The following is a 14,260-nucleotide window of genomic DNA, read 5'->3' as shown; positions in this document are numbered from 1 at the left end:
AGAACTGGCAGCAGGAGAGCGCCCTGGTTCACCGACGAACTCAAGAGCTCCAAAAAGAACTGCCGAGCCCTCGAGAGAGCCTGGCGCATAGACCCAACGCCAGACAACATGACCACCCTCAAGCTCGCTACCCGAAAACACCACCAACTGATCCACGCCACCAAGAAAACTGCATTCAAGGCACGACTGGACAACAACGCACACAACAGCAAGGAACTCTTCAACATCGTCAAAGAGCTCTCCAACCCCAACGCCGGAAGCAACGACATCACCCCATCTCAAGACCTCTGCAACTCCCTCGCCTCCTACTTCTACAACAAGATCGCAGACATACACAACAGCTTCAGCACACAACCGACGCACCCTATGACCACACCATCGACCCCCACCACCACCGTCCACGCCTGGACCCCGATCACCATCGAAGACACCATCCGCACAATGAACTCCATCCACTCCGGATCTCCTACCGACCCCTGCCCGCACCATGTCTTCAACAAAGCAGACGCTGTCATCGCACCCCAGTTGCGGGACATCATCAACACCTCCTTCAACACCGCCACCTTCCCGGAGAGCTGGAAGAATGCCGAACTCAGCGCTCTACTGAAGAAACCGTCAGCGGACCCCACCGAACTCAAAAACTACCGTCCCATCTCACTCCTCCCCTTTCCGGCCAAAGTCATTGAGAAGACCGTCAACAAGCAACTGGCCGCCTTTCTCGAAACTAACGGATCCCTCGACCTCTCGCAGTCTGGCTTCCGAGCCAACCACAGCACCGAGACCGCCCTCATCGCAGCTACTGACGACATCCGAGCCCTGCTCGACAACGGAGAAACAGAGGCCCTCATCCTCCTGGACCTCTCCGCAGCGTTCGACACTGTCTGCCACCGCACCCTAGTGCAGCGCCTCAGCAACGTCGGAATCCGGGAGAAGGCACTAGAATGGATCATCTCCTTCCTCGCCGGAAGGACACAGAGTCCGCCTACCCCCGTTCAGATCAGAAGCCACCGAAGTCATCTGCGGCGTTCCTCAAGGCTCCTCACTCAGCCCCACCCTCTTCAACGTCTACATGAGCCCCCTCGCAACCATCGCACGCCACCACAACCTCAACATCATCTCCTACGCCGACGACACCCAGCTGATCCTCTCCCTCACCAACGACCCCGACACCGCCAGAGCCAACCTACACGAAGGGATGAAAGAGGTAGCCGAGTGGATGATGAACAGCCGCCTGAAACTGAACGCAGACAAGACGGAAGTTCTCATCCTGGGCTCCTCACCCTCCGCCTGGGACGACTCCTGGTGGCCCCTCGCCCTGGGCAGCGCACCCAAACCAACAGACCACGCACGAAACCTGGGCTTCATCTTGGACTCCTCCCTCTCCATGACCAGACAAGTCAACGCCGTCTCCTCAACATGCTTCAACACCCTGCGCATGCTACGTAAGATCTTCCGATGGATCTCCACCGAGACCAGGAAGACGGTCACCCAGGCCCCCGTCACCAGCCGACTGGACTACGGCAACGCCCTCTACGCCGGAACCACCGCCAAGCTCCAGAAGAGACTCCAGCGGATCCAGAACGCCTCAGCAAGACTCATCCTCGACATCCCCCGACACAGCCACATCTCGGGACACCTGAGAGACCTGCACTGGCTCCCGGTCAACAAGAGAATCTCATTCCGCCTCCTCACCCACGCACACAAAGCCCTACACAACCAAGGCCCAAGATACCTCAACAGCCGCCTCAACTTCTACACCCCCACTCGCCAGCTTCGATCGACCAGCCACACCCTCGCCGCCGTCCCCCGCATCCGAGGAGCCACCATAGGAGGACGCTCCTTCTCCCACCTGGCCGCCAAGACTTGGAACTCCCTCCCGACACACCTCCGCCTGACCCAAGACCACCTCGCCTTCAGGAAGCAGCTCAAGACCTGGCTGTTCGAGCAGTAACGGACCCCCCCCCCTCCCCAAGCGCCTTGAGACCCTCCGGGTGAGTAGTGCGCTATATAAATGTGATTGATTGAGCGTGCCCAGCAAGTCTGAGCACCGTGGACTGCGTGGGTGCCGAGATCCCCAATACCCCAGGACACCGGCCACCTCTTGCGTAGCACACGACCCTAACCAGTGGGGAAGTTGTGCTTTGGCCCAATTTTGAGCCAACCTCTCAGCAGCAACTGTGCCAAAGATCAGCACCCTAGCCCACTCCGGTGGCCCGTGGGCACCCTTTTACGCACTCCAAATTGCTGCCTCCCGCGGTCCCTTGTCTCTCGACTTGTGAGCCCTAGCGGAGGTCAATCTTTACTTTTAAGAGTTCCCCTGGTTGCTCAAGGCCTGCTCTAAAGTCTCCTTGAAGGAGACCTTGCTCAGACCTCGTGGGTCTGCACCAGTAGCTGATTTGTTCATCTTGCGTGGGTTGCGGTTGCCAAGGCATAGTGGATCCAATCCGGACACTAACACCGCAGCGACCCTCATCCTTCGTGGGACAGTCGCACTCCAGAAGCTGGCCTTCCTTGAAGCCTCCCGGAGCCCGTGGCTGCAGATCCAAGCTACACCTTTTCCACTTGAAGCACCCGACATTGAAGGGCTCTTTTCCTTGAGCTCCCTGGTCACTGTGCCGTGACCCAGACTCTGTCCCCTCTGCTTTCAGGTTCTCCTCTACAAGATCTACAACTTCATTCTTCACGGCATCATCGACGCTTTTGACTAGCTGCAGTTTTGTACATTTTCCCATTGAAAATCAGCCCGCGACCCGACATAGAAAACGACCTATGCACCCGGCTTCCCTGGGGCAGGTAACAGTGGTACCTTGGTACTCTCGTGGTAGTGGGCTCCTCAAAAGCTTAACTCTACGTTTTTAACTTTGAACTCCTGCTAGAAGTGTGTTTAATCTGTTTAAATCAAACAGAGACATTCTCCATAGGCTTTAATAGAGATCCAGATAGCAGCTATTACCACTGCACACGCCTCCTGTGGGTCCCCTTCCTCATCACCAGGGGTGGATTCTCAAAAGGGGCCAGCTATCCTAAATGCCCTAGGCATTTTCTGTAGAATTGTCGTGGTTCTTATACCACTTTAATATATGGTTTGGTGCCCCCTGGGGCCCTGTGATTCCAGTGCTATTTATTGCATCTATAAATGCTTGTTTGAATTGTAACTTTACCTCTAGCCTCATAAAGAGACTTGTGGGATTCGGTCTAGAATAAATACATATATTTTATATATATATACCTGTGTGGACTACTCTCATTTGGTCATTCAAGAGGTTACTTATGGTAAAACAATAAGCTTAACACTCCTTCAAGACTTAGCCTGAAGGCTGCTCTCCACAGCTACCACTAGGATAGCTTTCTTTAAAGGTTGTCTTCAACCTATCACCTTAAGAGTCGAATTGGACTGGTGCAAGGTGGCCACTAGAACTAGTGACCAGCATCTGCCAGGCCAACTTCTCACAAGCAGTATGTGTAGGACCCCATTACTTATATCCCACTCTGTGAACCCTATTTCTTGCAGATTGCGCCCTGCCCTCCAATAAGATAACCATTGTAACTGGCAGGCATAATAATACGCTCTAAGATCCGGCACTCCTAACCCTCCCCTTCTCGTACCTAGCGGGAGCTTTTAAAGACTTATCCGTCGCCTGCCTTTCCTCCAGACGAGGTCAATAAGTAAGGTGTTTAAAGGTAGTTTGTGGGACCAATAGAGGCAGATTTGTGAAATAGTAAATCAATCGCGAGAGAACCACCATCTTCGTTATAGCTACTCTGCCCATCACCGACAGTGGCTGCGTGGTCCAAAATGCAACGCTAGAATGCATGGCTCTAATTGCTCTGTTAAGGTTACCTTCCAGCATGTCAGCAGGGGTCCTGTATACATGAATGCCCAGATACTTAAACGTATGCGGAGCCAGCTTTAGCGTTGTGGATCCAAATGCAATTTCTGTGGGCGAGGCGTTCTCACAAAAGAAAAAGGCATGGGACTTCGCAGAGTTAATGGTCAGTCCCGATAGATGCTCAAAGGTGTCTAATATCTCCGCCAGGGGGGCCAGATCGGACAAAAGGTCTTTGATATAAAGGACAATGTCATCCACATATGCGGAGAAAAGGAGTGTTGTAGACCCTACCTCTATACCCAATTCTCGTGTACCCATACGTAACCGTAGAGCCAGGGGCTCCAGTGCCAATATAAACAGTAGTGGTGAAAGTGGGCAGCCTTACCTCGTCCCTCTAAATATCGGGTATTCTGCCGATATATGACCACCCGTTCGAACACGGGCAGTAGGAGCGTTGTACAACATACCCCTCCGGGAGCCCAAACTTAGTCAGCGCCTTGAACATGTACCCCCATTGCAATGTGTCAAACGCTTGGCGTTGGTCGAACGATATGCAGCCCGCATGAGCATAGCGCTCCGGGACAGTTGACATAAGGGGGTGCAGTCTCCTAGTGTTTAGAGATGTGCTCCTGGCCGGTAGGAAACCTGTCTGATCTATGTGGATCATCTTATTCAGAAGGGGCAGAAGCCTATTTGCCAACACTTTACCCATTATCTCGTATTCCGTCGCTAATAATGACAATGGGCGGTAGCTGGCCATGTCCGTAGGGTCCCTACCCTGTTTCGGGAGTGAGACCACCAATGCTTGCGCCGTGGTGAGAGGTAGTGCCCCTTCCATCAGCGCTGTGTTATATAAGTGCACTAGGTTGGGTAGGAGTGAGTCCGTAAAGGTAGTGTAAAATTCTGCACGCAACCCGTCTAGACCCGGCGTTTAATTTCGCGGGAGCCCATTGAGTGCTATCTTAATTTCCATCGCAGTGATGAGGCCTGCCAGTCTTTCCAGGGCTTCCTCTGTCATTTGGGAATAGGCTTGTGCCTGCAGAAAGTTGTTCTTGCGATCGTCCTCCCTATCCATAGGCTTGCTGTATAATGAGGCATAATACTGGCAGAAAGCCGCATTTATGTCCTTTTGGGTGTGTACCGGATCGCCCAACAGAGTAGGTATCTCATTGATTACAATTGTGGGGGGTGTCATCCCGTAAAATCTTTGCTAACCGTGTCCGCAACTTGTCCGCCTTGGAGTGGCACAACTGCGTGTGCCGCTGATAATCTATGAGTCGGAGGGATTCTAGCAATTCAGCGTGCCGGATACGCACTTCTTCAAGTGGCCCCTGCTTCTCCGTGTCATGTACTGCTTCCTGTTCCAACTTATCCATCTTGTGTTCTGTTTCCACAAGGGATTTTTGAACCTCCTGCCTGGCGCCCACTGTCGCACTTATGGCCCTACCGTGTATGACCGCCTTGAAAGCATCCCACTCTACCAGTCCGTTAGAAGCCGCGTTACTGTTTTCAGCGAAGTAATGGGTAATAGTGTGTGCTATTGTGGCTCGGAATGCAGTGTCCTCCAATAACTGTGGCCAGAGCCTCCAGGTAGGCACTGGAGTAGGTATCCTGCCCCACGTAATCTCTATCTCAAGTGGGTTATGATCCGAAAAGGTCTTTGCTAGGTATGTGGCGTGTGTGACCTGCATCGCTACCGTGTTTGAGCAGAATGTCCTATCTATCCTTGTGTGGAGCATATGAACCGGGGAATAAAAAGAGTATTCCCTGTGCGTCAGGTGCCGCATTCTCCATACATCACATAATGCCCATCCCTCCGCCCAACCAGAGAGCCTTTGCCTGCTTAATCACCCCCATACCGTTCAAAGGGAGATGGGATCTGTCTAGGTCAATGTCCATTATTGTATTATTGTCTCCACCTATTATCCAGGGATGCATTTCCCAGCCCGCTAATGCCAGGTTTAGGGTTGCTAGAAATCGTTCCTGCTCAAAATTCAGTGCATATGTGCTACCCAGTACTACCTGTTGACCATCAAGTGACCCACGTATAAAATTATAGCGTCCCTGCTGATCAATTCTTTGTTCTAGGGGTTGAAACGGCACACCGTGTCTAACCCAGATGGTGATTCCCCGTGCATACTCAAGAGTAACTAGTGGAGAAGACCTGCCCCTTTCATTTCTTACGTACTTTCACTGCCTCCTGCTCCACCATGTGTGGGATTCCTGCAGATAGACTATGTGTGCTTTGCACCTCAACAGTTGAGCATGATTTCTACGACGCTTCTGTACAGAGCCCAGTCCCCGAAGAGTCCACGTTATCACCTTGTATGTGTTGGGTAAGTGCATTGCAAAAACATGTCGAGCAGTGTAACAGGCGATAACATACATGTGCTGCTAGCCAGCCAGCCCAAGTTAAACAAATAAATAGGACTGTCCCCCCCCCCCCCCCCAAACCCCAATACTCGGTCCGGTCGAGAAACTGTACCGGTCCAGAAAACAAAACTTGTCGAGCAGAACTGTGCCTTGAATAAAAATGGCATTCGCAAATTGGGGATCATCACCAACACCGGCGATGGGGTACAGAACCGCACCCCATCATAATATCGAGCTCCATCACTGCGGGAACCCGGGCTAATAAAATACAATTACAGTTACACACAGCGCCAGTAACATAGTTCTACAAAAAGGATATATTAACGTCCGTTGTGACAGGTCCATGAGCAGCAACATCCTCTGGTGATTAGCCAAACATGCCATCTGTGGGATCACGGTGGGGAAGAGGGCCACACTGCCCTCAGAGTCTGACTTATTCCCTGTTCCGTCTGAGGAGGAGGAGTCCTCAATCAATGCAGACTGTCCGAAGGCAGCGACCATCGTAATCGCTTGTGGCTTACCCTGTTGCATTTGTTGCAGCGTGGGGTTGGTCCGTCGTGAGTTCCTGCGTATCCTCATGGTGCGCCTGGTACTCGACATGTCCACTCGAAAGGAGCTTTGTTGCGTGCTCTGGGAAGCACTGTCCCCCATTCCCCACGGGGTCCGTCACCTCCAACCATTCCTCAATGTCTCCCGGACTTAAGAATTGTGTTTTCCGGTCATAAATTATTTCAGTCGGGCCGGGAGGAAGATTGCATATTTCAGATTCAGATCCCTTAGTTTCTTCTTAACCTCCACGAAGGAGGATCGTTGTCTTTGCACTAGCAGTGTATAATCCGGGTAAAGCTATATCCGGCTATTCTCGAAATGAATCTGAGTTCGCTCCCTGGCTTTCTGCAAAAGCGTATCCCGGTCTCTGTAGTTCAGTAGCCTGACAATGAGGGGTGGGGGGGGACCCCGGTGTCGGCCAGACAGTTGGTATTCTGTGTGCACGCTCCACACAATATTGGGTAGAGAGGCATTCTGTAGCAACATGTTCACAGAACCACTGCTCCAAATATCTAGCTGGGTCTCTCTCGCTTTTTTCCGGCAGCACAGTAACCCGTACATTGTTCCTCCTTGCCCTTCCTTCCGCATCCTCCACCCTGTCCATCAGTGTAGAAACCTGTTACTGGAGCTGTTGTATGTGAGTCGTGTTCGGAGCTTGTTGTGGAGACAGATCTGCCAGCGCCACCGTGTGATCCTTCACCTTATCCGAAAGCTTCTCGTGGTCCGCCTTAAGTAGCGTGAATCCGGTCATAAGGGTGCCGATTTGCTGCTCGATGGCTTTCAGTGAGTCTCTAAACCTCTTGCAGGATAAGACCCAGTTTATCCATATTTTCTACCATCTGGGTAGGTGGTATGCAGCTTGGCGTTTGCGAGGCCTCGCCAGAGTCGTCCTGTCCAGGAGTGGGGTCCGCACTCGGGCCAGCGTCCTGCTGCTTTCCCCTGTTGCGGCCCATCACAACTTGCCCGAGCCCACCAGTGCAGCAAGCAACCACCCCACCAGGGTATGAGGGACACGGCAATGCCAATGCGTCGCAGCTCCTGGATGCCGCCGGCCAACCAATCAACAGTTCCCTGCAGAGCTTGTACTCACTTCTACTGCCAAGTATTTCGTGCAAAAATGTGAGGGTGAGCTGCTCTGTGACCGTGTTTTCTAGCAACAGCGACACTTGTCCTATGCTCACCGCCGACCAACTGAATGTCCAGGGCTACCTTGCCAGCAACTATGCTGTAGCACCCCAGTCCTGTCAACTTCACTGTGGGGCTAGAGGTGTAGCAAGTGTCCCCTCTGGCATAGAAGATACTCCCATTGCCACTTGTAGTAGCTTCAGTATCACCACAGTTCAGAGGCTAGAGCAGTATTACAGGCCCCAGCTCGCAGTCCTGAAATTACAGCATAGGCCACATACACTCGCAAATGGCTCCCTATTGTGTGACACCAATCCGCCGTAGCACATCGGCGCCAGTTGCCCTCAATAAGTTCGCGCCGTCACTGACCGCAGCACCTGAAAGGAGACGCCGTAGGCCCCACAGCAACCGCGGCCTCCCGTAGCCTCTAGTCCAAAGGCCCGCTACCGAGGTACAGCCGTACTCGCCGCCAGCGTTCAGGTTTTGCAGCTGGAGTCGTTCCGCAAACGAAGCGGCACACTCCCACAGTCGGGCCGGATTCTCCAGTCGCATTCCCTGCCGAGCCCCAGCTTAAGCGCGTTCACCAGGTAGCTTCTCGGTCTCGCGGGCTTAGGGTCTCCGCACCTCTCTCCGCTCGCATACGGGGCCTAGTCCTCGTGTCCCATACCAGTGCCCCAACAGCAATCCGAGAAGCGGGTCCAGTCGTCCGCTCCGCTTCCCGGCGTCGGGACCTGCCGTTCTGGGCCCTTTCACGCTGTGTGTAGCCAGTGAATTCCAGGATCGATGAGCCCGGGTTCGGAGCTCCACTAAGTTGCAGCCGCCTTGTCCGGCAGTTGGCCACGCCCCTCAACTACATGTTGAATAGAGGTGGGCTCAGGCACGAGCCTTGGGGGACTCTCTTAGAAAGTGTTTTCCTTGATTAAACAGACCCAAACAAACCTGGTGGGTACGGTTGTCAAAGAAGTCCCTGAGCCAAATCAGTGCCCTACCATGGATACCTATGCCATGTAGTCTGCGGATGAGAATGGGATGGAAGAACATATCAAACGTGGCAGACAGGTCTGATAAAACCAACAAGATAGGGGTTCCTACATTAAAAGAGAGTCTGATGTGGTCAGTGAATGCCACCATGTTGCCTTCAAGTAAAACATTGAGAAAGGACTATACTCTTAGTAAAGGCAGCCATACTTTGGGAAGAAGTGCAGTAAAAGTTTTCACATTGTGTGCTTTCTTTTTCAGTTCTGGATCTATGGAGAACTAGAAGACTGCTCTGTATCAGTTCATGCAACACGGCTGTTTTGAGTTATCTGTTTGCGAAGCATTTTGCACAGAATGTTTTTGTTTTATTCCATGGAAAGAGCACTGAGTTCACTTTATTAGTGACTGTGGATCGTTTGGAATGTTCAAATGCTTAAGCATTAGTGTTAGCGCTTTTTTGTGTGCAAATTTTGTGGCCCATAATGCGCTATCTGATAAATAAAAATTAAAACTATGGCTATTTGACAAATATAGTATATTCAAATAACGTGGAGCACATTAGGCTCCACAATAAAGAGAGAGAATGATTAAGTTTCAAAACAAAGATTTTATTGAAAGTTTTGTCATTTATAGAAAGCAAAATCAATCAAGTTAGTGGAAAATCATGACTCAGTGTATGAATGTATCAGTTCATGTGCCGTTCAAATCATTTCAAAGCCATAACATAGGAGGATGAACACCTTTCTCCCATCAAAATAACACCCTGAGATCTCCTACTTTGCTCCGAGCTGCAGTGGAAAGCAGACAAAAGCATTCAGAAGTATTCTGAACTGTAATCTACTCCGCACCGGCTTAAATCACACAATTTTAACATTTTCACCACCTAAACACATTTCTCATAAAATATCTATCACCTCAGGTTACAGTAAATCAAAGCCAGTAGTGCCCTTTCTTTCCTAATATTTGCATTAAAACCTGATTTCTCAACAATGTTATTTCCAATAAGGGACTTGGGTCTATCCTGGTGAAACTCCCAGAGCTCTCAATGAATGGACGCTTTTTTCTCATTTCAAATAAGACAATTAGAAGTCTACTTTGGCACTGATTTTTTACTAATCCGACAATACATTTCTCTTTCTGTACAGCATTGTCTGCCCTGAAGTCCATGCACATATTGTGGATGGATTTGATCCCTTTAGTCATGAACCTCATTTAGGGGTCGCGGCTGCCCCTTGTGCCCCTGGCTTATTTGCAACTCTGGTTTTAGGGCTTTTTGTATCCAATTTAGGGGCATATTATCAAGACAGGCGATAAAATTATTGCCGCTTCAGCGGCAGAAAACTGTCGCTAAAACAGCGATAATGGGCTTGATAGTATGCTCTATAGAATGCCAATTGAAGCCCATGTTTGATGTGAAGGACAATTTTATCGCCTGTCTTGATAATATGCCCCATAGGTTTTTAAAACTTAGCAGGGGAATGTATTTATTCCTGCAGATTTTGTATTAAATTGTTTAAGTAATCAATGCGAGGCAGGGTTAACTGTGATGCTGATGTTCAGAATACAATCATTGGGTATAGGGGAGTTTAGAATTTACTGTCCCGTTAGAAAAAACATATTTGCATACCCAACACAATAAAAGATAGTATTTTGCTCTTAGAAAAGAATCTATTAAGTGATTAGTGTAAACATGTTCATCATAATCAAACATTCAAATTGCCCAAGTACAACATAACCACAAAATTACTAGTGCGGTCGCTCAATTCCACTGCCACACTGGAGGACTCCATCTTTAAGACCACGGCCCAGTGTACACTGGAAGATGCTGAAGTGTTGCTGGATACATAGAGGGCTGAAGTCCTTCCCTGTGGGAGCCTCTGACGCGTGCCTGGTTCAGTAGTGGGCATCGAGCCTCCTTGCCACTTTCTGCAGGATATCATTCATGTTCGCGATGAGGGGGGTCTTCTGGCCCACAGTCTGCCGGCGGATGGAATTAGTGGGTTTGAGGTCGGGAAGATTCTGCAAGACAGAGAAAGAAATTTACAGTAGAGCACAGGACCCGCTCCTCCTGCGCAGAACACACTTTCAACATTGTTACAATTTTCATTAAATGCTAAATAGCCACTTCTTACAGCCAGGTAAATCCATACACTGTACAAAGTCAAATGACTCACAGGGTTCTCGTTAGCAACAGTGATGCTTCATCCATGGAACACACTCTCTATCAAAGCCTGATAAGACATCATTGGCGCAATCAAGAAGAGCATGAAGCCGTCATATACAAAACTTTAAATTGTGGTCAACTATCGATGAGACACCCCACCAGACAGGGCAAGAGCCTGTTTACTCGAATGGCACACTACAATCACAAAACCAACCGCGACGGTCTTAAAAAAAAGAACACAGTGTTTTCCATTCAAACCTGTAGAGTTGGGTCACCAATTAAAGGGCCATAGAACACACCAAGGACCAGGCTCAGCCATCCTCCAGGCAACATATAACCATAAGACGAACCCTCTTCCCAGTGCTGGAAACCACTTCTCTACAATCCATTCATAAAAATAGGAACCCCCCAGGTGATCGGCTACTGACAGCCTATTACAGCAATTCATTGTGCACGACTACACCAACGAGCTGTTCAAGCATGGGGGTGTCCTATCACTCAGCACTGGCATTAGTTAACATGCTAGCACAAGAGAACAAGTTACTTACCTTTGGTAACGCCAGATCTGGTAGAGACATTGTCTAGCTGCAGATTCCTTACCATAGAATTCTCCCCGGGCACTAGACTGGAACCGGAAATTTTGTCAGCAGTACACTTGCCTGTTGGTAGAGGGGGTCATGCGACTCCGTACTGATGTCGTCTACGTATGCGACGCTACCCGAGTCCATATAAGCCCCTTCCTGATGTGCGGATGTCAGTTTCTTCTATGACTATTTACCATGCAAGAAACGGAGCGCTAACATAGAATCTGGCTGTGGAAATAGTGTGTCACAAAAGAGAAAGATCTCTTTGAATGAAAAAGCACGAAGGTGAAATGCACAGTATGTGAATATCAAGAGACTGATCTTTTAGGCAAGATGGAAACCGTTTGCGGGAGAACAGGTGGATCGGTTGTGACCTGCAACTGATTCAGCAGAGCCGAGTCTTTTCAGTGTAGGACAATACTGGCATACGAAATTATTGGTAATATTTTTGCTATTTCTGAGAGCAGTGGTTTGTAAGATGGACCCTCATATTGTTTGCCAATGTGCTGAAAGCAAAGGCTACTGCGCTGGATCTATGTGACATGTAGTTTTTCTGTTCCAAGTGATTAAATCTGCTGCCAGTGTAAGCTCCCAAGTAACTGCTTACTTCTTCACGGGGTTTACCATCTAAACAGATATTGGGCGGTTACTGTGAGAAGTTGGCCTGGTATATGCCGTCCATTAGTTAGTGGGCACCTTGTACCAGTTCCAAACAACCCCTTATTGATGATAGGTTAAAGACAACCTTTATTGAAAGCTATCCTAGTGGTAGCTATGGAGAGCAGCCTTCAGGCTAGGTCTTGGAGGAATGTTAAGCAGCTTGTTTTACCAGTCTATAATCTCTTGAATGATCAAATGAAAGGAGAACCACACCAGGTATATATATAAATGATATGTATTTATTCTAAACACACCCTAATAGTCTCTTTATGAGACTAGGGGTCAAAACACATAAGTTACACTTCAAATATGACAGTAAAATAGCACAAATACACGTTAGGCCAGAGGGGCAAGCCAAACCATATACTAAAATAGTGGTATAAGAACCACGACTTAACTAGACACAAGTCCTAGATCCTGTAGAATCGCTGGGACCCCAAGGAACCACCCGAGGTAGTGACACAGGGGACCCACGGAGGCCGTATGCAGTGTGAGAACACAAACGCAAGCTCCCATTAGCTTCTATGGGGAAAGTCGCGGTTAGATTTTTAAAGATTAGGGACACTGATAATGTGAATCTTTGGTCTTTAATTCTTTTCTTGATCCGACTTTTCCGACTAGTCACAGTTATTGACATTAAAGAAGGATCAACAAAAGAATTAAAGACCAAAGATTTGCATTATTATTTGCGTGGAGACTGTATATTACAAATATTACTGCACTACTGTTATGTTATAAAAGTGTTGTGGGCTAGGGGATTTGTGTAATAAGACCAACCTTAGTTAAGCTCATTAATACCACATTGTCTGAATATGAAAGGTGGGAAAGGGTTAGTTTTCCCAAATGTGGTGGATGGGAGTTGATCTGGTTTAGCCGAAGTGTTAGGTCAGACATGAATAGGTTTAAAAGTTGTGGTGCCCACTCACAACCCTTTTTTGAGGCCCTTGTTTGTGGTCCACTTTCTTGAAATTCTGGAGCTGCTCCCCAACTTCACTCTTATTCAGGTGTCTAGGAAGAATAACACTATTCCTTTTAGACTTCTTTCAGGGATGTTCCAGTCTCTTAGTTATCTCCACAGGCTGTTACAATCTACGCTATCAAAGGCTGCTTTTAGGTAAATAAAGCAGAGATGCTGTTTTTGCTTTTTTCATTTGATATTTTATGCTATTATTGAAAGTGCTAGTATGTTTTATAGTCATACCAATTCCTTTTTGAAGCCTGTCTGATTGGCAAGGATCCATCTGTTCTCATCCGACCAATCAAAAAGGTCTGCTAGGATCAGGGAGGCATAATACTTTGCTTTGATGTCTGATACGCTATGAGTCTGTAATTTGCTGGGTTCATTCTTTCTCGCCTTTATAGAAGGTGTGATTATTGAGCCTTGCAAGCTACATGGTATTGGGTTTAATAGCTCTACTTCTTTGAATGGGGTGGATAAGTGGTTGCTACAAAAAGCAGGGTTGTATTTAAAAATGGCCTGGGGAGTATCATTAGGTTCCGGTGCACCATTATTTCTGTTGTTGAGTATTATATTGATAACCTTTTCTCCTGAGCATGTATGTGAGTTTGTGTTGTTTGCGGGGGAGGGGCCCTGTTGCTTTCGTTGCTGATGCTGGGTTTTACTATTGTTTTAATTCCCGTCTGCTGATCTCTATGTCTAGTGCTGTCTAATTCCTGGGAAAGTAATTGTTCTGGAGTTAAGTCCCCATGTACCTGCTGGTCAAAGAATTGGCCCAGTCTTGTTCCCGGAAGTTCAAAATGGACAAGTTACTTACCTTCGGTAATGCCTTATCAGGTAGAGACACAATCTAGCTGCAGATTCCTTACCTTTGAACTTCCAGGTGTACGGCTGGATCCGGAAGATTTTTGATAGTTTTACTTCTGCGTGCCGGTTAGTGGTATCGGTCGACTTTGCGTGTTGTTATAGGCATCATGTCCACCGTAGTCTATATAGCCTCTACTCTGGCGTGTGCACGTCAGTACTATTCATGACTTTT

At 48.6% G+C, this 14,260-nt stretch overlaps 1 protein-coding gene across 3 annotated transcripts in view; it reads right to left on the bottom strand.

The window, feature by feature from the left end:
- Positions 1-9,442: 9,442 nt before the first annotated feature.
- The window catches only part of LOC146808464 (transient receptor potential cation channel subfamily M member 2-like), a 1,747,278-nt gene continuing 1,742,460 nt past the window's right edge, over positions 9,443-14,260 (bottom strand). For all 3 annotated transcript variants that reach the window (XM_085623572.1, XM_085623571.1, XM_085623573.1), the window contains one exon: positions 9,443-10,874. In XM_085623572.1, the coding sequence (XP_085479698.1) occupies positions 10,849-10,874 (26 nt within the window). In that variant the 3' untranslated portion in view covers positions 9,443-10,848. The remainder of the gene's footprint in view (positions 10,875-14,260) is intronic.

The sequence above is a fragment of the Triturus cristatus genome, chromosome 8, assembly GCF_964204655.1.
Source record: "Triturus cristatus chromosome 8, aTriCri1.1, whole genome shotgun sequence".
Classification (NCBI taxonomy): domain Eukaryota; kingdom Metazoa; phylum Chordata; class Amphibia; order Caudata; family Salamandridae; genus Triturus; species Triturus cristatus.
The sequence above is the reverse complement of the archived record's forward strand: the minus strand, read 5'-3'. Positions and strand labels throughout refer to the sequence as shown.